Raw genomic sequence first — 27,344 nt, forward strand, 5'->3', positions numbered from 1 at the left:
TACAGATTGGAAAGAAATGGCAATGGACAAAGCAGTGTGAGGTGGCTTTCCAAAAGGCAAAGGAAATGGTGACGTTGGTCACTTTACTCACATGATTCATATTGTCCAGTAAAACTTGCCTTATGGTATAGGTGCAGTCGTGTCACTTGTTGTGAGTGATGGAAGTAAACACTCCGTAGCCTTTTCAACATGTTCCCTTATCATTGCACAGAAATATACACAGATTGACAGACAGACCTTGAGCCTAGTGTTGGGTATAAAACAATTCAACCAGTTTACCCTCATTACTGATTATCAACTACTGGTGTCCATTTTCAATCCACAGAAGGGTGTTCCACTACCAGCAGTAGATGGGCTCTGTTTCTTAGAGGACAGTATTACAAGATCAAGGTCAAGGGGATAACTAATCATGGAAATGTTGATGGATTGTCCCATTTACCCTAGGAAAAGGAAATACCTGAAAATTTTACAAAAGAGGAAGCCCCTCTTGACATATTCTCCCTAATGAAAATCAAATTCTCCCTATTATGGCAGAGATGATACAAAAGGAATCCAGAAATGGCCCCACACTGTCTCAGGTCTTCATGTCAACTGGATATGGCTGGAATGGGCAGCAGACGTTTGAGGTACCCTATTTTTACCAGTGCTGGGGTGAATTTGCTCTTGACAGGGGTTACCTTATGTGGGGATTGAGAGCTGTTGTACCATCCGAACTGAGAGCTGAAGTGCGGGAGGAGCTGCTGCATGCCGGTCATTGAGTCACAGTCGAAGTGAAAGCATTAGCTCGAAGCTTTGTCTGGCAGCCTGGGATTGATCAGCAGATTGAGCAGCTTGCCATGGATGTCAACATGTCCTCAGAGCAGTGCCTCTCCATCCCTGGGAATAACCTGCATTGTTCTGGTGGAGGATTCCAGACCATTCATGGGCACAGGTTTCTTGGTAGTAGTGGATACAGCTACAACGTGGTCAGAAGTGTTCCCAGTAGCCTCACCTACAGCCTTGCACATTGTTAATGTGTTGAGACACCTCAATGGACCACTGTTTGTTGCAGAACAATTTCAGTCATTCCTGAAAATGAATGGAATAAGACATATTACATATGTACTGTACCACCTAGCTACAAACGGTTTGGCAGAAAGATTTGTTCAGAGTCTAAAAAACGCACTGTTAGCAATGTCAGCAAAATACACTCCACAAACACTGAATTAGAAGCTTGCCAATTTCCTTCTTACATTTCGCAATGCAGCACATTCCGCCAACAACAGCTCACAAGCTATGCTATTCCAGGGTCGTCCCTTATGCTCACAACTAGATCTCCTCAGACACAATCTCAGAAAGAGTACGCAGGACAAACAGCTGAGACAAATTGAAGGCTCCTCAAAGAACAAGGATGATACATCGATCAATTGAGGAGAGCAGAGTCAATTGTTAGAGGAGAAAGGTGTCCAAAGCTATCAGAACCACTTTCTGTAGTCTCAGAGTCCACTCCTACAACCACAACGGAGCAGGCCACAAACCTTGAGATTGCTTCACAGTCACACGTCTCTCCGCCAGGAAAGACATTGTATTATCCCACAAGAATAAGAAATCCTCCACTGCAATTAAATCTTCAGGCCTGAATGGAACTACCTAAAACTTATTTTGCTGTGGATGTCCACATAGTAGTTGTACTATATAGTATTGTGTGTGTGTGTGTGTGTGTCTATATATATATGTGTGTGTGTGTGTGTGTGTGTCTATATATATATAGACACACACACACACACACACACACACACATATATATATAGACACACACTGTGCGTGTGTATATACTCTGTGCATTGACAATGGCTTCTTGATTGAAGTCAAAACATCTACAAAAATTTTGCCAACATCAGTGTACAGTTGAGGATGTTGTTTCCTCAGAATGCCGGCTTATATACTCATTTATCAGGGGTGATTGATAAGTTCATGGCCTAGTTATTAACTTCAAACTTTCTGCATAATCAGTCAAAGAGTTGACCTGCATGTGCATGTAACGAGTGCTGTATAACTCATCTCCTTCTACCTTAGGGCTGTCAAGCCGAAGGGTGGCAGTGGGGACAAGCTCCCACTACCTAAAAGTGCTCCTCACAGCATGCACCTCAAATAACCTCTGACAACCAAGTCCAACTCCTGGCCTTCTCATATGGCTTAGCCTCCAAGCCCGGTGGAACTGTTTCTACTGACAGGAGAAGGGGCGAAGGGGGGTCCTGGCACCTTAAAACCAGTGCTTCGGGTAGATGGAGCTCGTCAGCCTGGGAAGGCAGTCCATCTAAGAGAGGGAAAACTCTGATTTCAAACCTCCGCTGCCTTGCGGCCATACCCACTCATGGGAAAGGCTTTCGGGAGTAAACCCTGAGGACAAATCCGGAGCTGGAGTCCCTAAGGCAGTCCGACGTTGCCTTCAACCTCTTTCTGGAAACTCCTGCGACGTCACTGGTGCCAAGCTGTATCGGCCCTTGCCCTTGCCTTGGACACCATCGGTGGCGTGGAGAGGGGCAACTGCTGGTCTCCCATACAACCTTGCCCAGGCCTGTGCCCTAGATTTTCCAGGCACAGATCCATGGTCTCTCAAGAGTAACGGATGCCACCATGTTTTTTTCCTGATTAGTTTCTGGAGTTTCAAAGCATAGTAGAGCCCATGCAGATGATCTTAGATCCACCTTTTTTATGGAGAAAGCACATGGAGTTTAAGGAGAATTTGACTGATGTTAAGACATATACAGCCAGGCAATGGAGAATGGTAGTGAAAGAAAACTATTTGGATATTTGTTGAAGGATGAAGCAAATTGCCCTTAGACAATCCTGGTTTAGAATACAGGGGTAGAAGGATTGAACAGCTTGATGGTGGCAGAAAATAGGAAAATGTCAAAGCAGTGCATGATTACAGAGGAGTTACAGATGTAAGTAGGAAGAGACAGTTGAAGGAGAGAAGGAATAGGACTAACATAGTTCCATTTTCCTTGGGCTAAGATTGGGCTGAAACCATTTGCCTTCACAGGACAGTTCTACTTGTTGATTTTGGGGAGAAACTGGAAGTGGACTGTAAGGGATAAGAGGGCCATGAGAGGGGAAGCCATGCAGGGAATATTTCCTCAGGGAACAAGGTCAGTGACAGTGTGGGAGATAATGGCTTGATGTTCAATTGTGGGGTCCTGGTTCCTTAGGTTGAAGATCCACTTGGTAGTTATCAGCTGAGAATGCTCTCCAGCGATAGCTGTCAGTTTGATTTAGATCACTGTACATATCTCGATTCTAAAAAGTACAGAACAATTCACAGCTGGGCTTCACAGTCAACCTCCAGTTATGCTGACTGCTGAAGCAAAACAGTTTTGATTTTCCTTTCAAGCTGTAACGTGAATGCCAAGTCCCTTGAAGGCAAAATGTGTGAGGTCAGTTACACAAAAACATAATCATGTAAATAATAGGAGTAGGAGTTAGCCATGTGGTCCTTCAGTCTGCTGTTGCATTCAACAAGATACTGACTGATCTGACCTTGGCCTTTATTCCACATACCTGCCTATTAACGAGCCCATTCTTGACTCCTCTGTAGACCATAGAGCTGAGTATCTCAGATTTGAACATATTCAATGATCCAGTCTTCAAAGCTTTCTAGAATAGAGAATTCTGCAGAATCATGATTCACTGAGAGAAGAAGTTCCACCATATTTCCATCTGAAACAGGTAATTTACTTTGTTCAATATACAGTGTACCTCCTGGTTCTAGATTTCTTCAAGCAAAGAAACATTTTCTCAGCATCTCCCTTGCTGAGCCCAATCAGAATCATCCAAATTTAATTAGATATCCTCTCCTTCCTTAAAATTGCAATGAGTTTTGGCACAAACTGTTCAATTGTTGGATCAAATCTTCATGCCAGCTGCCAAAACAGTGAACAGTTTTTTGAATGCGCACCAATTATTTTGAAGTATCCTTAAATAAGGAGACTGTTTGTAGTCTTCTTGATGTGATCTTCCCACCGTCCTATCCTCCATCTCTTTCACAATAAAGGGTATGATTTCATTATAGTTTACTGTACCTCCCTGCATAATTCCTGTGTTTCAAGCACAACAGCATCCAGATCCTTTGTACAGCATTAGTGACGTTGAGGTTGAGAGGGTTGAGAACTTCACCAATAGTCTGTGCTGGTCCAACCACATAGACACAACAGCCAAGAAAGGTCAGCAGTGCCTCTACCAGGAGACTAAAAAGTATCAACATGTCCCCTTTAACCCTCACCAATCTTTATCAATGCAGCATATTGAAAACAGCATATCTGAAAGCATCAAAGCTTGGTATGGTAACTGCTCTGCTGATGACTGCAAGAAACTACAGGGAGGTGTGGGCACTGCTCAGCAGAAAGAAAGGGAGAAGAAGCCAGACTAAGAAGCTGGGGGCTGGGATGCACAAACCATGTGAGTGGGGAAGGGAGGAATGAACTAAGAAGCTGGAAGGTGGTAGGTGGAAAAAATAAAGATTGGAGAGGAAGGAATTTGATAGGAGAGGAGAGTGGACCATGGGAGAAAGGGAAGGAAGAGGTGGTAGGTAGGTGAGGAAAAGAGAAGAGGTAAGAGGGGAGCCAGAGTAGGGAATAAAAGAAAAGAAAAGGGGGAGGGGGAAAATTACTGATGTTCATGCCATCAGATTAGAGACTACATAGATGGAATATGAGGTGTTGCTCCTCCAGCCCAAGAGTGGCCTCATTGTGGAAGTAGAGGAGGCCATGAACCAACAGTGGGGATTGGAATTAAAATGGTTGGCTACTGGGAAATCCTGCTTATTGGAGATGAGATGGAATTGGTTGAAAAAGTGGCTTCCCAGTGTAAGTCAGGTCTCATCCATGTAGAGGAAGCTGCATCTGGAGTACCAGATACACTTGAAGACCTTAATGGATTTGTCTCACCTAGAAAGACCATTTGAATGGAGGAGAGGGAAGAAGTGAATGGGCAAGTAATTCACTTCTTCCTTTGTAGAGATAAGTGCTAGGAGGGAGGTAAATGGGTAGGGACAAATAAACAAGACAGAGACTGATTCCTGCAAAAACTGGAGAGTGGGGTGCTTAAAGTGAAGATGTCATTGTTGGTGGGATCCCATCAAAGATGGCAGAAGTTGTGGAGAATGATATGCTGGATGCAGAGGCACATGAGGTAGTAGACAAGAGGAACATCTATCCCTGTTAGAGCTGCGGGAAGATGGGCGAGGGCAAACATCCGAGAAATGTAGGAGATGCAGGTGATTGCAGCATTGATGATGAAGTAACAGAAACGCCATTGTTTGAAGAAGGAGTTTCCAGAGGTTCTAATGTTCTGGAAAGGAAAACCATATCTTGGGGAAAAAATGCAGTGGAGACGAAGGAACTGAGAATATGGAATGACATTTTTAGAGGTGATGGTGGGAAGAAGTATAGTCACAATAACTGAGAGATTGTTAGGTTTATATTAAAAAACTATCAATAGAAAGTTTGCCCCCTGAGATGAAAACAGAGAGATTGAGAAAGGACAGAGAGATGTCAGAAATGGGCTAAGTGAATTTAAGAGCAGGGTGGAAAGTGAAGGCAGAGTTGATTAAATTGATAGCCTTAGCATGGGTGCATGAAGCAGCACCAATGCAGTCATCAACGTAGTGCAGAAAGATAAGGAGCATTACCAGAGAGAGCCTGGAACAAGGAATGTTCCATGTAGCCAATGAAAAACCAGGCATATTTGTGGCCCATGTGGGTGCCCATGGCAACACCTTGAGTTTGGAGAAAGTGGGAGGTGTTGAGGGTGAGAACCAGTTCTGTCAAATAGAGGAGGGTGGTTGTGGAGGGAAGCTGATTGGATCTGTTGATCTCTTTTCAATAAAGAAGTAGACAGGTTTAAGTCCTTTTTTGATGGGGGATAGAAGTGTATAGGAACTGTTTGTCCAAGATGGAAATGAGGAGATCAGGGCCCGGGAATTGAAAGCTGTTGAAGAGATCAAGGGGATATGAAGTGCCACCGATGTAGCTGGGAAAGTACTGAACCAAGGGGAACAAAATAGAGTAAAGGTATGTGGACATGATTTCACTAGTGCAGGAGCAGGCAAACGTAATGGGCCTCCCTGGACAGTCAGGTTTGTGAACCTTGGGTAGGAGGTATAAATGTGCAGTGCAGGGTAAAGATCAATGTGATTGGTAGCATTGGTTGGCAAATCTTCTGAGTTGATGAGGTTGGCAGTGGTGCAGGGCGACAATGGCCTGATGGTTCTGAATGGGGTTCTTATTAAGGGGTAAGTAAGGTGAGGTGTCTCAGAATTACCTCCTGGCCTTACCAAAGTAGAGGTCAGTCCACCAAAATACAACAGCACCCCCTTTGTATTCAGGGTTTAATGCTGAGGTTGGATTGGAGCAGAGAGAATGGAGAGCAATGTGTTCAGAGGGAGTAAGGTTTGAATAGGGGAGAGGAGTGATTAAATCCGGACAGTTGATGTCTCATTTGCAGAAAATCACAGCAGGGTGTCCACGAAACAGAGGACAATCAGGAAAAGGGGTCATTGATGTGGGGTGAGTAATCTTTGTCAAAGAAGTAGGCTCAGAGACAGAGCCAACAGAAGAAGAGCTTGGCGACGTGGCAGGCGTGGGTCTCATTGAGGTGTGGGCAAAGGGGTCAAAGGTAAGGTCCCTGCTGAGGACAGAACATTCTGTCTCAGAGAGGGGAAGGTAGAGGGAATGGGGAAGACATGGTAGGGATTAGAGCTGAGATCGGAGGCAAGAGAGTTGGAGTCATCGAAGGAGAGGGAAGGGTTGGGTTGTTCAGGGAATATGGGATGGGGCAGAGATAGAGGCTACCAGGAGTGAATATGTGACAGGGTATCCTGAGAGACCCAGGCTTAGTGGGGAGTAGTGGTGAGGGAAGGGGAGCCCTGGCACCCATTGGGAGTGAGAAAGGTCTCAGCCTGGAGGTAGGGGTGGCTGATTTAGGGACTGGAGCTAACTTCCGCAATAAGCAGGATTTTCAAGTGGTCATCCATTCCTATTCCAACATGTCAGTCCATGGCCTCCTCTACAGCCATGAAGAGGCCATTCTCAGGTTGGAGGAGCAACATCTCATATTCCATCTGGGTAGCCTCCAGCCTGATGGCATGAACATCAATTTCTCTAGCTTTTGGGAATTTTCCCTTCTTCCTTTCCTCTTCTTCCATTCCCCACTCTGCCTCACCTGCTACCTCTTCACATCTCCTATCTGTCTATCACCTCCCCCGGTGCCCCTCCTCCTTTCCTTATTCCCATGATCCAGGCTCCTCTCCTATCAGATTCCTTCTTCTTCAGCCCTTTGCCTTTCCCATCTATCACTTCCAACCTCATTTCATCTCACCTGTCCCATCCACCTGGCTGGACCTTTCACCTTCTCCTCTTCCCAACTTCTTATTTTGGCTTCTTCCTTTCCAGTCCTGACAAAGGGTCTCGACCTGAAACATCGACTGCTTACTCATTTCCCTAAGTGCTGCCTGACTTGCTGAGTTCCTCCACACTTTGTATGTGTTGCTCTGGATTTCCAGCATCTGCAGAATCTCTTATGTTTATCATTTAAAGAGTGGATCTGAGATGCAGCATCAGCTGTACTGTTATTGATTGCTGAAGCTGGTTTGAGCAGTCAGGTAGCCTCTTTGTATTTCAATTTCTTACATTCCATAAGATACTTATTAAAACATTGGTGGAGAGAGTCAGTAACTTTATATTTCTGGATCTGTCCTGCGGCTAGTACATCACAAAAAAGGCACAGCAGCAGATCTACTTTCTTAGAAGTTTGCACATATTTGGCATGTCATCTGAAACTTTGGCAAACTTTTATAGGTGCACAATGGAGAGTATCCTGACTGGTTGCATCGCAGCCTGTATGGATGAACTGATGCACATAATTGATAAGCCAACAAAAACTGGTGGACACAGCCTAGTCCATCACAGGCAAGGCCCTCCCCATTATTGAACACATCTACAAGGAGCATCCATCACCAAGGACCCCCACCGTCCAGCCATATTCTCTTCTCATTACCTCATCTGGAAGAAGGTACAGGAGCCTTACGTCCCACGCTGCCAGTTCTGGAGTAGTTATTACCCTTCACTCATTAGGATTCTGAACCAGAGTGGATAACTTCACTTAACTCAACAATGAACTGATTCCACAACCCAAAGACTCACTTTCAAGTGCTCTGCAACTCTTGTTCTCAGTATTATTTATTTACTTATTTATATTTTTATTTGCACAGTTTGACTTCTTTTGCATATTGGTTGTTTATCAGCCCTTGCTTATGTATAGTTTTCCATTGATCCTATTGTATTTCTGTTTTTTATTGTAAATGCCTGCAAGAAAATGTATTTGAAAGTGGTATATGGTGATATACCCTGTAAGGATGTCAAAGGATACAGGGAGAAGGCAGGAGAATGGGTTTGAAAGGGATAAAACAAATCCGCCATGATGGAATGGCAGAGTAGACTAATTCTGCTCTTATGTCTGTTGTCTTATTATGGCCTTATGGACATATATGCACTTTAATAATACATTTACTTTGAACTTAAAGCATTGTAATTTTGTCAAGCATTTTGCTATATGTTAGGCTATTTGTGACTTGTGCAGTTATTTTTTATGATATCTGCCTATCAATGACTGTGCAATACTTTACTATGTTAAATATGTTAACTAAAGGAAAGCTGTCTACATAAAGAATATCTGAGGGACAAGCATTCTCACATGCCATGTGCAATTATTTATATTTATCAGCTAGTCTTTTTCAGGAACTCAATGGAGCCCAGAATTAAATTGTACTTAGCCCACAGAACATCTACAAGGTTCACCAGCGCCATTGTTCTTACTGATAATAAAGAGTTTCAAACTTAACGTACAGAGCTGAGCCAAATGTTTCCAAATGTTTTCTGCCTTCTTGAAAATGTGATGCTTGCAAGACATAACTTACATTCCCAATTATTTTTCTAACTGAAGATAGATGCCAAATTGAGTCAACCTTTTCAAATAAACATTCTGTAATCTAGATTTCTTTTCTTGCTCAGCCTTCACTACCTCATTCTGCTATAAACCAAGCTACTTCAAAACAATTTTGATAATTCCTATTCCTATCCAAGCTAAATTCTGAAAGTTTATCTGTTCCTTAAGTTCTGCTCTTACAATTATTTGAAGCAGAGTGGAAGTATAATGATGTAATGCATCGAATTGATTCAGAGGGTGCACTCCCTGAGTTATGGTGTGTCCAGGCCAGACCATGGGAAGTATCTATGCTATGTGTCCTGTTACTAGTGTGCTCTGACCTATGTGAATAGATGTTACATCATGCTACTGTAATTGCACATAATGTTTGAAACCAAATGGGCAATTGGAGCTCTGAGACAAGAAGAGTGAATCAGCCAATTGGCCAAACATCTGGTATTAGAACATTGGGCACCTGCTTTGCTTACTTTCACTGAAGGCCAGGGTTGTTAATCTGACAGAGGAGTAAAGATTCAATAGGCTTTGAAACAAAAAGTACATACTAGGAGTTCCCCGAGCTAAATGTTAGCTAAAATAAAATGTCCTTTTCCAGAATGTTGGTAAATGTTAGCTTGTCCTGTGCAATATCTTTAAAATTGCTGTAATGATGAAGTGTAAATGTATTACAGAATAGTGCACATAATGGCAAAATTTCTGATTAATCTTTGCAGGGAATTCATTCTGGTGCCTACTTGACGTTGTACCAATTAAAAATGAGAAAGGAGATGTAGTTCTTTTTTTGGCATCCTTCAAAGACATAACTGTTACCAAAGTGAAAATTGCCCCGGAGGATAAAAAGGAAGGTCAGTGTTTCATCATATATCTTTACCTTAGTTATTGAAGACCATCAGGATGTAGTTCTTTTTATCACTATAGATTCCTTGTTAAGAGTAGTAAGAATGTTTTCTTTTACACAAAGAAAGAAAATTACATTGTATGATATTTGTTATTGCTGTTTATTTTCTGAAAAAGTAATTTGTCACATATTAAGCACAGAAATTATGTTAAGTCTAAGTTAATTTTATTTCAATCCTTCAAATCCTGTTGTCTACATATAAAATATTTTCAATGTACTAATCTAACCCAAATGTAATTTGATTTTGTTTCAAAATTCTATGTTAATTATTTGCAAGCTTCATTTTTGATACTGGTTAAATTTAATATTTTGGCTCAATACACAGACCTATTTCTTGTGTCCTTTGGGTTGTATATATTGTGTATTGATACTATTGTAATTGCTTTTTATTTAATAAAATACAAATCAACAAACAGCACATTGAATCTGGAGCAGTGACAATGGATATTAAACAAAATAGATCTATGTCAGAGTTCATTCTTCCTTTCAGCATGACTAATCTATCAAATAAGCTTTTAATTCAGTCTCTATTTATCTATCTTCTATTCTGAGATGCTGTCCTTTGGTCCTGGACTCTCACACTGTTAGAATCATCCTCCCCACTTCCTGTCTTCCTAGGCCTTTCATTATTCAGAAGGTTTCAATGAGATTCCCCCTCCCCACCCCTATTCTTCTAAACTCCAGCGAGTATGGGCCCAGAGCCATCAAATGTTCCCCATGCATTAACCCTTTCATTCCCTTGGTACTTCTCTGGACCCTCTTCAATGCCAGCACATTCTTTCTTAGATAGGGGGCCAAATCTGCTTACAATACTCCAAATATGCTCTGTCCTATGCTTTATTGAACCTCAGAATTACATCCTTACTATCATATTCTAGAATACTCACATTGCATTTTGTCTTCCTTATTACCACTCAACCTGCAAGTTAACCTTTAGGGATCCCTACACCATGACTTCCAAATCCCTTTGCACCTCTGATTTCAGAATTTACTCTCCATTTAGAAAATAGTTTGCTTCTTTATTCCTTCTACCAAAATGCATGACCATACACTTCCCAACACTATATTCCATCTTTCACTTCTTTCCCCATTCTCCTAATGTCCTTTTGCAGACTTCCTCACACTTACCTACACCTCCTCCTATCTTTGTACCATTCACAAACTTGGCCACAAACCCATCAATTCCGTCATCCACATCATTAATGTATAATGAGTAAAATAACAGAACCAATGTGGACCCCTGTGGAACACCACTAGTCGCTGATAGCCAACCACTCCTTGCCTTCTGCCAGTCAGCCAGTTTCTATCATGTCCATGCTGGTATCTTTCTTACAGCACCATGGGCTTTTATCTTGCTTAGCAGCCTCATGTGCAGTACTTGTCAAAAGCCTTCTGAAAATCCATCTGAACAATATCCACTGACTCCCCTTTATCTATCATGCCTGGTAGTTCTTCAAAGAATTCCAACAGATTTGTCAGGCAAGTTTTCCCTTTAAGGAAATCATGCTGACTTTGGCGTATTTTATCATATTCCTCCAGGTACCTCAAAACCTCATCCTCAATAATGGACTAACATCTTGTCAAGAGTTGAAGTCAGGCTAAGCGGCCTTTTGCCTCTCTCCCTTCATATAGAGTGGAAATATATTTGCAATGTTCTAGTTCCCTGGAACCATTTGACAGTCCAGTGTTTATCTTACGATCACTACTAATTCATCCACAATCTCTTTAGTTAGCTCTTTCAGAATCCTGGAGTATATAATATCTTGTCCAGGTGACTTACACATCTTCAGACCTTTCAGCTTCCCAAGCATCTTCTCCTTAGTGATAGAAACTACACCTATGTCTGCCTCCGACACTCATTAATCTCTAGAATACTGTTGTCTTCCACAGTGAAGACTGAGACCACATACTTATTCAGTCCATATGCTGTTCGTTTGTCTCTCATTGCTACTCTTCAGCATCATTTTCCAATGGTCTGATGTCCAATTCTGCCTTTCTTTTACTCTTTATATACTTAGTATTTAGAAAAAAAACCTTCGGTAAGCTCTTTTATATTATTGGCTAGTTTACCTACACATTTCATCTATTCTCTCATTGCTCTTTTAGTTGCCTTTTGTTGTTTTTTTAAAAACTTACCAATCTTTATTTCCCTCTGATCTTTGTTGTATTGTATTCCCTCTATTTTGCTTTTATACTGTGTTTGACTTCACATATCAGCCATTGTTGCCTCACCCTTCATTAAGAATGTGTCTTCTTATTTGGCATGAACCAGTCCTGTGTCTTCCAAGTAACTCCCAGAAACTCCAACCATTAAGAAAACTCACGTTCTTGATCTTCTGAATTGAGGCAAGTAAGCTGTAACACCTGAGAGAACGTTCCTGCTCCTTTTTAAAATAGTGTTATGTGGAAGAGTAAGCAGAGCCTCAGTTTAACATAATTTGAATGACAGTGCTATTTCAGTGGAGGAGTAGTGGAACACTGGCGTTCTGAGCCAGAGACAAAAGTGATAGCAACTGAGCCTTGGCTAACAAAAGTAATAAAAGGATTTTGTACAAGAGAGATTGAGAGTAGACTTGTAAATGCAATTTACATTATGTGTTATGATGTACAATTGTAATTTGTTGAATTTCAGGCCCAAGTAAATGAGAACGGCTTGTGAAAAATCAGAAGGTGCGATATTAATATGTTATATAAGAAAATAAAGTGGCATAAAAGAGTAACGTTGTACTGACTCTAAAATGGTACAGTATAAAGTATTAACATTAGCTAGTGCTAAGGCATGTGGCATACTGCTTTACAGCACCAGTGATCTGGGCTCAGTTCTGTTGCTGTCTGTAAGGATTTTGTATGTTCTGGCCATGACCACGTGGGCTTTCTCTATGTGTTCTGGTTTATTCACGCATTCTAAGGATGTACGGGTTAGAGTTAGTAAGTTGTGGGCATGCAATGTTGGTGCCGGACGCATAATGGCTCTTATGGGCTGTGTTGTTCATTGACGTTTCGCCGTATGTTTTGATGTATCAATGTATTGTACATGGGAAAAATAAACTGATCTTTAATCTTTGATCTTCATTGTGCTCATTGTATTAAATATTTGATTTGGCTCCATTATGTGCAGCTGTATTTCAACATCAGTGTTAACTGAAAAGAATAGATGGTGTTCAATGCAGTATAGTTTGAAAAGCTGTGTGATGTTAAGCTAAACTCAACAGTATTATCATTGGAGACAGAAAGTGATATGGTTACATATCAGTCCTGATTAAGGATATCAGCCCAAAATGTCAACTGTACTCTTTTCCATAGATGCTGCCTGGCCTGCTGAGTTCCTCCAGCATTTTGTGTGTGTTGCTTTGATTTCCAGCATCTGCAGATTCTCTCTTCTATATGTTTACATAAACTGTTTTCACCACAAATACACCCATAGGAATTTATAATTCCAAGAGCTGACAAAAGTACAACCACAGTATGACAACAGAAGATAAAGTGTTGTAGACAAGAAATGCACACAGACATAACAGTTTTGATATTTCATGCAGTTAGTACTGACTTCCCATTGCAACTCTTGTAAATGACTAAATGGATCAAACCCAATCATTAAATTTCTGATTTTCAATAATTTCTTAACACCATTTCAAAGAGATACAAAGCATAATTCAAGACGCACTTAAGACTTTCATCAGTAGGTAAGCTGAGGTAAGGATAGCGGCAAGGTATTTCATGGAGTTGAAGACGGTCTTTTTAATGGAATAGATATGGAGTTAGAGCTCGGTGTGAACAAGATAGCAAACATTTTGGTTTCTCCTGAGACAGCAGTAAAGAATTATGTTTGATGTAAGCTCTGAAAAATATCTATTTGGTTTTCCTATTTATTCAGAAGAAACTTCACTCTGTCTAAAATTTGAAATCAAACAGTAATACCTGATAGCTTTTAACAATTTTAAATGCTCCTATTAGCAGTATTTAAGTTATTCAAACATTTTAATAGTTTAGGCAAAATTTTTCTTTCCACAAATGCTGCCTGACCTGCTGAGTTATTTCCAGCATTTTCATTTCTAATTTCTAGTTTCTGCAGATTGTTTAGTTATTTACTTTTTGATAGTTTTAAATGTCTCTTAACTATTAGAAGCAGAACTATTGAAAGTAAGTAAGTATTAACAAATATAAAATTCAATTATTAGAAATATGAGAAAACATTAAAATAAAGTAAAATTGACACAGGCTGTTAACCACTTTGCCACACTATTGTGAGATCTGTTGGAGGATATGATCAGATGAGGCTGCTGATAGATACAAGGTCAGGCCTGGATATGTGGTATTCTGGATTTGGACAGCTACTTTGTTCTGGGTTTAAAGTTTCTGATTATTAGTCAGCAGGGCAGGGGTGCTTCCTTTCAACAGAAGCCAAAGGAAATACTTTCATCCTGCAAGTAGATGGTTTAAGAACATCACTCTGGAACAACCCTGAAATAATTGGACAGGAAAAACTAGGGGGGCGACTGTTAGTCATTTTGTCATTTTGTTCAGTTAACTCCCAGAAATTGTTTGACTCCACTTATTAGCTTTGATCCCATAAGCCTTGGACAACAGAAATTCGTTAATACAAAAGCCAATGATCTACTGATGTTGGGACTCTGAAATTTAAAAGAAATACAAATTGCTTGAAATACTCAGTAAGTCAAAGAGCATCCGTGGAGAGAGAAACGAATTAAGGGGTATGAATGTCCTGGACCAGCAGCCGTCTGAAAATATGATAGCTCCTACCCACCATACTTCTGGATATCTTCTGACCCTGTATCCCTCTGTGCAAATACCCCAAATCTGACAAGTATCTGGTAGGGTAGAGGTATGCTGAGATCCCACTCTTGGGCTATCTCAGTTTGCCCTTTGTCATTAGGGTTTTGACAACTTTTAAATGCTCCTGATAATCAGAGACATTTAAAATTAAAAATAATAAACACAGTAAACATTTCTGAATAATTAAATAAAATTAAATAAGTAAATCACTTGCCACCACTTACCTTTACCACAGCTCATGTGGCAGAAGGTCTTATCCACTTTCTCGAAATATGCTTGCTGACCAAACTTTCCAGGATCAGTTGAAACAATTAAAACTAAAAACAATATTTATAAAGTAATATTAATTTTAAAATGCATTTAACTTGCATTGATTTATTTGTAAACAGTATTTATTAGAGAAAAAAATAATTAAAGCATATAAAACCAACCATTGACTTAACAGCACAGGTCGGCTTTTCTGTTGAAGTGAATGGGGCACAATGGATGCATCAGTTCTAGCTGCTGTAATATGAAGGAGTCAGATACAAAGTGTAAATAACCCTTCAATTCAGCACCTTGTATTTCAACTCAATGTGCAGGCTTAGAAGCAGGAATGTATTGATACACACAGTAGATCTAGGCAGCCGTTGTCTCTGAAATGACCACCAAGTTATTAGGTTAATTTGGTGCAATACACAGAATAGATTTTTCTCCCTCAGGAACATGGCTTCTACCTTTTTATTCTTCAGACTACTTGGGATAAAGAGGAACAATCTGTTAATTGTTTGAGTTACATTTTGCACTTTTTCAGATGCTTTTAGTTCATGAGTAATGATTTGTCCATAATTCCTAGCTTGTCACTTTACTCTGGGTTTTTTTAAATCCCAAAATGGATGACCTGAAACTTACAGCCTTTAAATTCAAATACTATTATTTTTGTGACTCAGTTTAACCTGTGGAAATCTCATTTCAACTCTCAACACCTGTATTATTTATAGTGCTCAGCTTAATGTGATCAGCAAATTTGGTTATCTGCCTTCTCATTACTTCATCTAAATATTTTTTAAGTATAATGAAAAGCTGATATTAGGGTATTAATCCCTCGAGAGCACCATAAATCACATCCTGCCAGTTTGAGTGCAAACCTATTATCCATACACTCCAGCTACTGCTCCATAATGATCTTATTCTCATCTAAGTCAAGAGGTTACCTCTAGTTCCTTAGTCTATCATCAATAAGGCTGAAAGGATCTTTAAACCTGGTCAGCAATTATTTTTTTCTCAGCAGAATAACAACCACAATGCATTACATTCATGCTTCTTGATCATTTTATTAAATTTTTAAATTAAATTGTAATTAATCATTTATAACAAGCTATGGAATCCTACACATCTGACCTTTGACGACATTCAACAATGTGAAATTGATTATATTCCAAAAATACACAACTGGCCTTCATCCTTTCTTTCTGAACAGGTGAAAATGATAGACTGTGTCTTGTGAAGAATGCTGTGCCTCACAGCTTGAGAAAATGAATAATGCTGAGAATGATGGCAAAATTCAAAGGATATTGAACAAAGCTATTTCCACTCCTGAAAAGTTAGAATACATGTCAAAAGGAATTGGTGTTAAGAGGCTGTGGAAGGCCCTGGTTAAACAATAAATGGCACTAAATTTGAACCTTCTTTGTTACCTTCAGAATTCCTTGAGCCCGCTGCATAACACCTAGGCTCAGTAAAAAGCTGCAGATCAGTGGTTTAAATAGAAATCGTGAATGTGTCAGGAATTTACACAGATTTTACTCAAATAGAGCTATTCTTCAATTTATGAATCAGAATCAGGTTTAATATCATTGGCATATGTTGTGAAATTTGTTGTTTTAAGGCAACAGTACTTGCAATACATAATAATAAAAACTATTCATTAGAGTAAGAAGTATATATAAAAATGAAAATTATATTAAATAAGCAGTATGAAAAGAGAGGAAAAATACTCGTAAGTTCATTGTCCATTTGGAATCTGATGGAGAAGAGGAAGAAGCTGTTCCTGAAACAGAGTGTGTTTTCCCTGTACCTCCTCCTTGATGGGAGCAATGAGATAAGGGCATGGCTTGGGTGATAGGAGTCCTTAATGATGAATATCACCTTTTTGAGATATTGCCTTTTGAAGGTGACCTAGATGCTGGGAGGTTAGTGCCTATGATGGATCTGGCAGAATCTACAAATATCTGTATCCTTTTCTGATCCTGTGCAGTGGCCCCTCCATTCAGACAGCGATGCAACCAGTTAGAATGATCTCCAAGGTGCATCTGTAGAAATGTGTTCCTGAATGCTTTCCTGAAGAACATTTCATGAAGCAAAATTTGACTTAAGAAATCCAGTGTATTCTTCTACAAGAAGAGTTGCACGCTATTCGTTAAAGCAAAAAAAAAACTTTATAACTTAAAGACACACCTAAAGAGTCAATGGTGCTGTAGTGCAGATTTATAAACTAAAGATAGGGAAATTGAGGAATTGCTGTACTCATATTTAAAAGCTTCATGCTGGTCTATAGTAAGACTTGCAGACTCTGGTTGCTAGAAGAGAATTTGCATTGCTGCTGTCTTGGATGATGCTCTAAGCCTGCATTCCCTGGACACCAAACTTGGCTCTGCAGTGCCTGTTTCTACTGAAATGGTTCCAAAGTGCCATTTGATTTTTATACATGAGTTGTAATATTAAGACAAGTATTAGCATGTGTGGTGTTAACATCCACCGGATGTATGCCGAGGTAACAGCTTATGTCAGCATGGGTCCCAAAGGTGCCAAATCAAACTTCAACAAAGCAGTCTATGCCATGTTTTAAGCTTACACAGCTGAACATGTGTTCAACAGTAGGAAGGACTATTTCATGGAATTATTATAGGCAAGTTGATCTCTAATCAGCGTCTATGGATTGCTGATTTCAAGCAGAGTTTTGGGATCAGATCTTTTTTAAGGGTTTGTTAGGAATGAGCACAGTACAGATCCTTCAGCGCACAATGTGCCAACCTTTTAACCTTCCCTGAGATCAATCTAACCCTTCCTTCCTACATACAGTAGCCCTCCATTTTTCTGTCATCCATGTGCCTATCTAAGAGTTTCATAAGTGCCCCTAATGTATCTGCCTTTATCAAAATCCCTAGAAGGGTATTTCATGCATTCACCACTCTGTGTAAAGATCTTAGCTCTGACATCTCCCCTATACTTTCTTCCAATCACCTTAAATTATGCCCCTTGGGTCACTTCCACTCCGGGAAAAAGTCTTCCTCTATCCATTCAATCTATGTCTCTTATCATTTTGTAGACATCTTTAATTTATAAAGTGTTTTTACTAGCTTTAATAAATAGCATTCCACTCTCCTTGTGTAAAAGTATACTGGATTCTTTTCATTGAATTTTGCTTGAAGAAATGTTCTTTAAGAAGCCTCTGGTGAGCCACCTTCTTGAACTGCTGCATGCTTTCTGATGAAGGCACTCCTAGAGCGCTGTTGGATAGGGAGCTCAAGGATTTCAACCCAGCAGGAAAGAAGGAGCAATATATTTCCAATGGTGTCTCTTTGTGACATCATCCCCTTTCCTTCTCAGTGATAGAGGTCTCAGGTTTGTGAGGTGCTGTCAGAGTAATCTGTGTGGATAACTGCAGCACATTTTGTGAATGATACATACAGTACTGTTGCCATGGTGCATTGGTGGGGGAGGAAATCAATATTTTGGCCAGATAAGGTGCCAACAATGTGACGTGTTCTGACTTGTTGGTGTTGAAGTAATTTGAGAGTTGAGTCAAGTCAAGTCAAGTCAACTTTTATTGTCATTTCGACCATAACTGCTGGTACAGTGCATAGTAAAAATGAGACAACATTTTTCAGAACCATGGTTTACATGACACAGTACAAAAAACTAGACTGAACTACGTAATAAAAAAAACACAGAGAAAGCTACACTAGACTACAGACCCACACAGGACTGCATAAAGTGCACAAAAACAGTACCAGCATTACAATAAATAACAAACAGGACAGTAGGGCAAGGTGTCAGTCCAGGCTTCGGGTATTGAGGAGTCTGATAGCTTGGGGGAAGAAACTGTTATATAGTCTGGTCGTAAGAGCCCAAATGCTTCGGAGCCTTTTCCCAGACAGCAGAAGGGAGAAGAGATTGTATGAGGGGTGCATGGGGTCCTTCATAATGCTGTTTCCTTTGCGGATGCAACGTGTAGTGTAAATGTCCGTGATGGCGGGAAGAGAGACCCCGATGATCTTCTCAGCTGACCTCACTATCCGCTGCAGCGTCTTGCGATCCAAGATGGTACAATTTCCGAACCAGGCAGTGATGCAGTTGCTCAAGACACTCTCAATACAGCCCCTGTAGAATGTGATGAGGATGGGGGGTGGGAGATGGACTTTCCTCAGCCTTCGCAAAAAGTAGAGACGCTGCTGAGCTTTCTTTGAGCTGGTTTTGAGGGACCAGGTGACATTCCCCGTCAGGTGAACACCAAGAAATTTGGTGCTCTTTACGATCTCTACCGAGGAGCAGTCAATGTTCAGCAGGGAGCGGTCGCTCCGTGCCCTCCTGAAGTCAACAACCATCTCTTTTTTTTTGTTCACATTAAGAGACAGGTTGTTGGCTCTGCACCAGTCCGTTAGCCGCTGCACCTCCTCTCTGTAAGCTGACTCGTCGTTCTTGCTGATGAGACCCACCACAGTTGTGTCATCGGTGAACTTGAGGATGTGGTTCGAGCTGTGTGTTGCAGCACAGTTGTGGGTCAGCAGAGTGAACAGCAGTGGACTGAGCACACAGCCCTGGGGGGCCCCTGTGCTCAGTGTGATGGTGTTGGAGATGCTGCTCCCGATCCAGACTGACTGAGGTCTCCCAGTCAGGAAGTCTAGGATCCAGTTGCAGAGGGAGGTGTTCAGGCCCAATAGGCTCAGCTTTCCAATCAGTTTCTGAGGGATGATTGTGTTGAATGCTGAACTGAAGTCTATGAACAGCATCCGAACGTATGTGTCTTTTTTGTCCAGGTGGAGGGTGATGGCAATGGCATCGTCTGTTGAACAGTTGGGATGGTACGCAAACTGCAGGGGGTCCAGTGAGGGGGGCAGCAGGGTCTGGATATGCCTCATGACGAGCCTCTCGAAGCACTTCATGATGATGGATGTAAGTGCAACAGGACGGTAGTCATTTAGGCAGGACACTGAAGACTTCTTCGGCACGGGGATGATGGTGGCAGCCTTGAAGCAAGTTGGAACGGTGGCGCTGCTCAGGGAGATGTTGAAGATGTCAGTGAGAACATCTGCTAGCTGGTCTGCACATCCTCTGAGCACTCTACCAGGGATGTTTTCTGGTCCAGCAGCCTTCCATGGGTTGACCCTGCACAGGGTTCTCAAGTCGGCCATGGAGAGACACAGCACCTGGTCATTTGTAGGAGGGGTGGACTTCCTCACCGCCACATCATTTTCCACCTCAAACCGAGCATAGAAGTTATTCAGCACATCTGGGAGGGAGGCATCACCTGCACAGTCAGGTGATGTTATCCTGTAATCGGAGATGTCCTGGATGCCCTTCCACATAGGCCGCGTGTCACTGCTGTCCTGGAAGTAACTGTGGATTCGCTGGGCGTGTGCACGCTTTGCCTCTCTGACGGCCCGGGATAGTTTGGCCCTCACTGTTGTTAGAGCTGCCTTGTCGCCTGATCTGAAGGCGGAGTCACGGGACCTCAGCAGCGCACGCACCTCTGCAGTCATCCATGGCTTCTGGTTAGCACGTATAGTGATGGTCTTGGACAGAGTAACATCATCAATGCACTTGCTGATGTAGCTGGTTCCTGATGCCGTGTACTCCTCTAAGTTGGTAGAGTCACCATCGGTTGCAGCCTCCCTGAACATGTGCCAATCAGTGTTCTCAAAGCAGTCTTGAAGAGCAGAGATGGCTCCTGCTGGCCAAGTTTTCACCTGCTTCTGAACTGGTCTGGAGCGCCTGACGAGCAGTCTGTATGCTGGGATTAGCATAACAGAGATGTGGTCTGAGTATTCGAGGTGGGGGTGGGGCTCTGCCTGGTACGTGTCGGGGATGTTTGTGTAAACCAGGTCCAATGCGTTCTCCCCCCTCGTTGCAAAGTCCACATAGTGATGGAATTTGGGGAGCACTGACTTAAGGTTCGCGTGGTTAAAATCACCAGCGACAATAAACAGACCATCAAGATGTGCGTTCTGCAGTTCGCTAATAGATAGATAGATAGATACTTTATTCATCCCCATGGGGAAATTCAACTTTTTTTCCAATGTCCCATACACTTGTTGTAGCAAAACTAATTACATACAATACTTAACTCAGTAAAAAATATGATATGCATCTAAATCACTATCTCAAAAAGCATTAATAATAGCTTTTAAAAAGTTCTTAAGTCCTGGCGGTAGAATTGTAAAGCCTAATGGCATTGGGGAGTATTGACCTCTTCATCCTGTCTGAGGAGCATTGTATCGATAGTAACCTGTCGCTGAAACTGCTTCTCTGTCTCTGGATGGTGCTATGTAGAGGATGTTCAGAGTTATCCATAATTGACCGTAGCCTACTCAGCGCCCTTCGCTCAGCTACCAATGTTAAACTCTCCAGTACTTTGCCCACGACAGAGCCCGCCTTCCTTACCAGCTTATTAAGACGTGAGGCGTCCCTCTTCTTAATGCTTCCTCCCCAACACGAGTTCACAGAGCGCCTCCTTAGCATTAGCACTGGGGGGAATGCAGAGGTGAATTCCCGTGGCAAATAAAATGGTCTGCATCGAACTGCCACAAACTCCACTAATGATGAGCAGTGTCTGGAAACCAGCACAGAGTTCTTACACCATTCCGTGTCGATATAAACACAGACACCGCCACCGCGGACCTTACCGGAGACAGCTGCATCTCTGTCCAAATGAAACAAAGCTAGTCTGTCTAGCTGGATGGCAGCGTCTGAAATCCCATCAGTGAGCCATGTCTCTGTGAAGACATACGCGGAGCAAACTCTGTACTCCCGCCGAGTATTACGTTGGAGTCGGATGTAGTCCTTGTTATTGTCCAGGGAGCGGACATTGGAGAGCAGAATGGATGGGAGAGCCGGCTGGCTAGGGTTTGTTTTTTGCCTGGCACGGACCCCTGCCCATTTGCCTTGCTTCCGCTTCCTCACATATCGCTTTCAACGTCTCCATCTCCGGCTCCCAGCATCAGGCAAGTCTGAGGAATGTAGGCCCGTTCCCCTCAGCAAGCCGAGGTCGTGTAATTCAGCCAGCAGATCTTTGTGGAGGTTTGTTTTTGGGCAATCTCTGTATTGTAGTAGTATCTGGCGATGGTAGATAGCTGCTCTGTTATCCATGTGCCCTAATCGAAAATTGTGTATCAAACTTAAAATAGAAAATTAAATTAAAGTAACACCAGGTCAGAAAGGCCACTGCTGCCGTGCTGCGCCGCCTCATCAGGTTCAAACATCTAAGGAAGTGGAAAATATTCTGTCAAACTCTGGATAAAAGCATTTCCTCCACAATCTCCATCAGCACAGGAGCACTGCAGGGCTGTGTGCTTAGCCCCCTGCTCTACTCACTTTACACCTATGACTGTGTGGCTAAGTACAGCACCAACACTATATACACTTTTGCTGATGACACTATCCATGATGGGTCTGGCTGAGTCTACAACCCCCTGAAGCATGTGCATTGTTGCCCTCATACCAGTCAGAGCCTCTCCATGGTACTAGTCTTTGGTGACATATCAAATCTCCTCAATCTCCCAATGAAGTATAGCCACTGGCATGCCTTCATTATGACTGCATCCTCTGAGATGTTGATGCACAGGAACTTAACTGCTCACCCTTACCACTGCTGACCCCTCAACGGGGATTAGTAGGTGTTCTCCCAACTTGCCCTTTCTGAAGTCCACAGTCAATTCCTTGACTTTGCTGATGTTGCGTGCAAGGTTATGCTACTTTAGTGCCAAGCAATGTTACTAGCCAATACATGGAAATTCTCCTGTAACAGTTATGTGGTTTGTGAGCATTAGCATCAAAATCATGTGTCTCAACAGAAGCTGTTGCTGTAGTTGGCCATTTTTTTCCAAAATGAAGACACAACAGCCGCATTAGCAACCCTCAAAAGGAATTGATCAAAATTGCTATTAAGAAGTTAGGTTTTATTTCTGTATCTTTTTAGAGCTGAAGAAGTTGTGTTTCTAGTCACCCCACAGTAAATGTGTAGGTCACTGCAGTCATAGCTGGTGACTATCTCATGAACTGATTTTTGGCTTGTTGGGAATAAACAAATTAGGCTATCTGGCATTGACTTCATTAGGCAAATGCAAAGACAATAAAGTCCTTGTTATTATTTTCTTTTCTTCCTCCATTTGGAGCAATAAGCCATTTGCTCAGCAAAGTATCATTAAAGCCTTGTATTAAAATAATTCATAATTAGGATACCCATAAAAATCTATTTTATGGTGAACAAGAATAGGAAGATGTTGTGACAATGTTTACATCAAAAACTATGTTGTTTTGTACCTGTTTCTATTACTTTGCACCAGCAAATTTTTAGCCTCTATAAAAGTAGAATTCTCTGAACCATACTACTTATGTGTAAATTCTATCACCTGATAGAATATTCTTACATCCATTTATGTCACAAAAGAACATCAATGAAACAAAAAAATCCTACAACATTCATTGCCTTCAAGGTTGCCTTTATTGTACATCCATATTAAATTTCAATTAAATCAAAACATTCTCCGAACCATTGAATGGTTTTTTTTAGGCAATTTTCCTTTGAAAAGAAACGAGCATTATTTAAATATGCAAAGGCTCAGTACTGAGTACAACTGAATATTCCTTCTGTTCGTGGTTTGAAAGACAGATGTGTCATTTTGCATTAGTTATGCAATTTTGTACTTATTACTTCATGATCAATTATGTCCGACCCGAGAAGACTTCTACAAACAGAAAAAGAAATGTGCTTTCTATCAAAGCATAAAAGAAGTTATGAAAAGAGAGTATCTTAGAAGTGAAGAATGAGTAACAAAGGTTGCCTGTAAATTTGATCTGAGTCCAACACTAAAGAAAACTTGAACTTTTACAAGCAACAGCACAATTATTTTGCAGCAGGATAGACAAATATTAAGTTGCCTCAACATTGTGAATAAGTATTCCTTCAGCTTACCCCAATGGGAGCTTGCTTTTGACAGAGGCACATTATTTACATTTGTGAATATTTGTCGCAGCCATCAGTTAACTTACAACTTTCTAAATGGTCCTCTTAATCAATAACAAGGTTGAGTTTTTAAAATCAGAAATCAAATCCAGCAAAGCATGTGATCTGGATATTTGTGTTCACTTCATTGAAACTGTATGTTTATTTTTTAAATTATCAATTTAGATATAATAATAAATTCAATCAGTGTTGGAAATGTTTTCAATGTGGAGAGTGACATGGAGCTGCACTTGATGTGAATATCCCTTCATCAGAACTTTCCCTGAATACATTTCCCAGTGAATCCCCCTCCCTTAACTGTTTTTGCTAACATTCCCAGCCTAATGACAAGCATACTCACTTAGCAAATTACTCCCGTAATCTTCAAGTAGTACTTTAGTCTGCTAGAGTGACTAATTCTCATCCCTCCCACCCTTAACTCCACTCTACTTAGCCTCTAGTGTAGTTTTCTTTATGCAATAGATTGGGAATTATTTTAATTTTGATTAAATTTGATGCCTTGATAAGAAGCTGGTATGTATTAAGAAGATAGCCTGCATACTTAAATGAAGATAGGTAAAGCCAATTTCTATTTTAATAATGCCATCTTACAAAAAAGTACTGCTCAGAATCAGAATCAGGTTTAATATCACTGACACATGTTGTGAAATTTGTTGTTTTGCAGTACAATACATTGCAAGACATAATAACAAAACTATAAATTACAAGAAGTATATGTAAAAAAAGAAAAATAAATGAAATATGCAGTGTAAAAAGAGAGGGGCAACAATGAGTTTCATGGGTTCACTATCCATTCATAAATCTGATGATGGAGGGGAAGAAGCTGTTTCTGAAGCATTAAGTGTGTGTCTTCAGGCTCCTGTACCTCCTCCTTGATGGTAGCAATGAGAAAAGGACATGCCCTGTGTGACGGGGTCCTTAATGATGGATACCATCTCTTTGAAGTATCACCATGTGAAGGTGACCTGGATGCTGTGAGGCTAGTGCCTATGATGGAACAAGCTGAGTTTACAACTTTCTGCAGCTTTTTCTGATCCTATACCAGATGGTGATGCATTCAGTTCGAATGCTCTCCATGGTACATATGTAGAAATTTGTGAGTTTCTCTTGTGACATACAAATTCTCCTCAAACTTGCAATGAAATATAACTGCTGTTGTGCGCCCTTTGTAATTGTATTAATATGCTGAGCTCAGGATAGATCATCAGAGATGTTGACACTGAGGAACTTGAATTTGCTCACCATTTCCACTTCTGACCCTCCACTGAGGACTGCTGTATAATCCCTCAACTTATTCTTCCTGCCAAGTGGAGAGCCAGTGAGTGTACTGTAGACCTATTGAGGCAATAGGCAAATTGCATTGAGTCCAGGTCCTTACTTAATCGGGAGTTGATTCTAACCATGACCAACCTCTCAAAGCACTGGGCAATAATATTTGAGGCAGTTCACCTTGCTCTTCTTGGGCATTGGTATCCAGGGAAAAATATAAAACACAAAATAATTGATTGCATAAGTATTCATCCCATTTAATATGACATACTAAATCATCAGTGGTGTAGCCAATTGGTGATTAGTTAAATGGAGATAAGTGGGTAACAGTCAGGAGAGGGGAGGGCAAGAGTCAGACACTAGAGAGCACCCCATGGCTGTTCTGCTTAACAATAAGTACTCCTGCTTGAGTACTGTTGGTGGGACAACCTACCAGAGGGTAGCAACAGTGGTCGCTCCTCTGGCACAGAGTCCGGCCCTGCGGCTCAGAAGGTAGGGGAAGGAAGATGATGGCAGCAGTAACAGGGGACTCTATAGTTAGGGGGTCAGACAGGCGATTCTGTGGACTCAGGAAAGAAACACGGATGGTAGTTTGCCTCCCAGGTGCCAGGGTTGGGAATGTTTCTGATCGCATCCACGATATCCTGAAGTGGGAAGGTGAACAGTCAGAGGTTGTGGTACAAAAAAGATGGGTTGCACTTGAATCTGAGGGGACCAATATCCCAGCATATTGGTTGCTAAGGCTATTGGGAGGAGTTTAAACTAGAATTGCTGGGGGGGTGGGAACTGAACTGAAGAGTTGGTGGAAGGGGCAGTTGTTTCACAAATAGAGAAAGTGCGAAAGGGAGGATAGGCAGGTGATAGAGAGGACGCGCTCAGACCGATGGTTTGAGATGTGTCTATTTTAATGCAAGAAGCATCACGAACAAAGCGGATGAGCTTAGAGCATGGATCAGTACTTGGAGCTAAGATGTTGTGGCCATTACAGAGACTTGGATGGCTCAAGGGCAGGAATAGTTACTTAGAGTGCCAGGCTTTAGATGTTTCAGAAAGGACAGGGAGGAAGGCAAAAGAGGTGGGAGCATGGCACTACTGATCAGAGGAAGTCACAGAGGGATTGTCTACTGAGTCTCTGTGGGTAGAAGTTAGGAACAGGAAGGGGTCAATAGGTTTACTGCGTGTTTTTTATAGACTACCTAATAGTAGCAGGGACATCGAGGAGCAGATAGGGAGACAGATTCTGGAAAGGTGTAATAATAACAGGGTTGTCGTGGTGGGAGATATTAATTTCCCAACTATTGAATGACATCTTCCTAGATCAAGGAATTTAGATGGGATGGAGTTTGTCAGGTGTGTTCAGGAAGGTTTCCTGACACAATATGTAGATAAGCCTAAAAAAGGAGAGGCTGTACTTTATCTGGTATTGGGAAGTAAACTTGGTCAGGTGTCAGGTCTCTCAGTGGGAGAACATTTTGGAGATAGTGATCACAATTCTATCTCCTTTACCATAGCATTGGAGAGGGATAGGAACAGACAAGTTAGGAAAGTGCTTAGTTGGAGTAAGGGGAAATATGAAGCTATCAGGCAGGAACTTGGAAGCATAAATTGGGAACAGATGTTCTCAGCGAAATGTACAGCAGAAATGTGGCAAATGTTCAGGGGATATTTGTATAGAGTTCTGTATAGGTATGTTCCAATGAGACAGGGCACAGGAACCATGGTGTACAAAGGCTGTTGAAAATCTAATCAAGAAGAAAAGAAAAGCTTACAAAAGGTTCAAAAAGCTAGGGAATGATAGAGATCTAGAAAATTATAAGGCTAGCAGGAAGGAGCTTTAGAATGAAATTAGGAGAGCCTGAAGGGGCCATGGAAAGACCTTGGTGAGCAGGATTAAGGAAAACCCCAAGGCATTCTACAAGTATGTGAAGAGCAAGAGGATAAGACATGAAAGAATAGGACCAATCAAGTGTGATAGTGGAGAAGTGTATATGGAATCAGAGGAGATAGCGGAGGTACTTAATGAGTACTTTGCTTCAGTATTCACTGCGGAAAAGGATCTTGGCGATTATAGGGATAACTTACAGTGGACTGAAAAGCTCGAACATATAGACATTAAGAAAGAGGATGTGCTGGAGCTTTTCGAAAGCATCAAGTTGGATAAGTCACTGGGACAGATGAGAT

General features: G+C 41.4%; 1 protein-coding gene across 1 annotated transcript in view; it reads left to right on the plus strand.

The window, feature by feature from the left end:
• Window positions 1-27,344, plus strand: part of kcnh8 (potassium voltage-gated channel, subfamily H (eag-related), member 8) — a 452,674-nt gene that overhangs the window by 238,726 nt on the left and 186,604 nt on the right. The window contains exon 3 of the mRNA XM_073054437.1: window positions 9,693-9,824. Coding sequence (XP_072910538.1) covers window positions 9,693-9,824 — 132 coding nt within the window. The remainder of the gene's footprint in view (window positions 1-9,692; window positions 9,825-27,344) is intronic.

The sequence above is a fragment of the Hemitrygon akajei genome, chromosome 8, assembly GCF_048418815.1.
Source record: "Hemitrygon akajei chromosome 8, sHemAka1.3, whole genome shotgun sequence".
Classification (NCBI taxonomy): Eukaryota; Metazoa; Chordata; class Chondrichthyes; order Myliobatiformes; family Dasyatidae; genus Hemitrygon; species Hemitrygon akajei.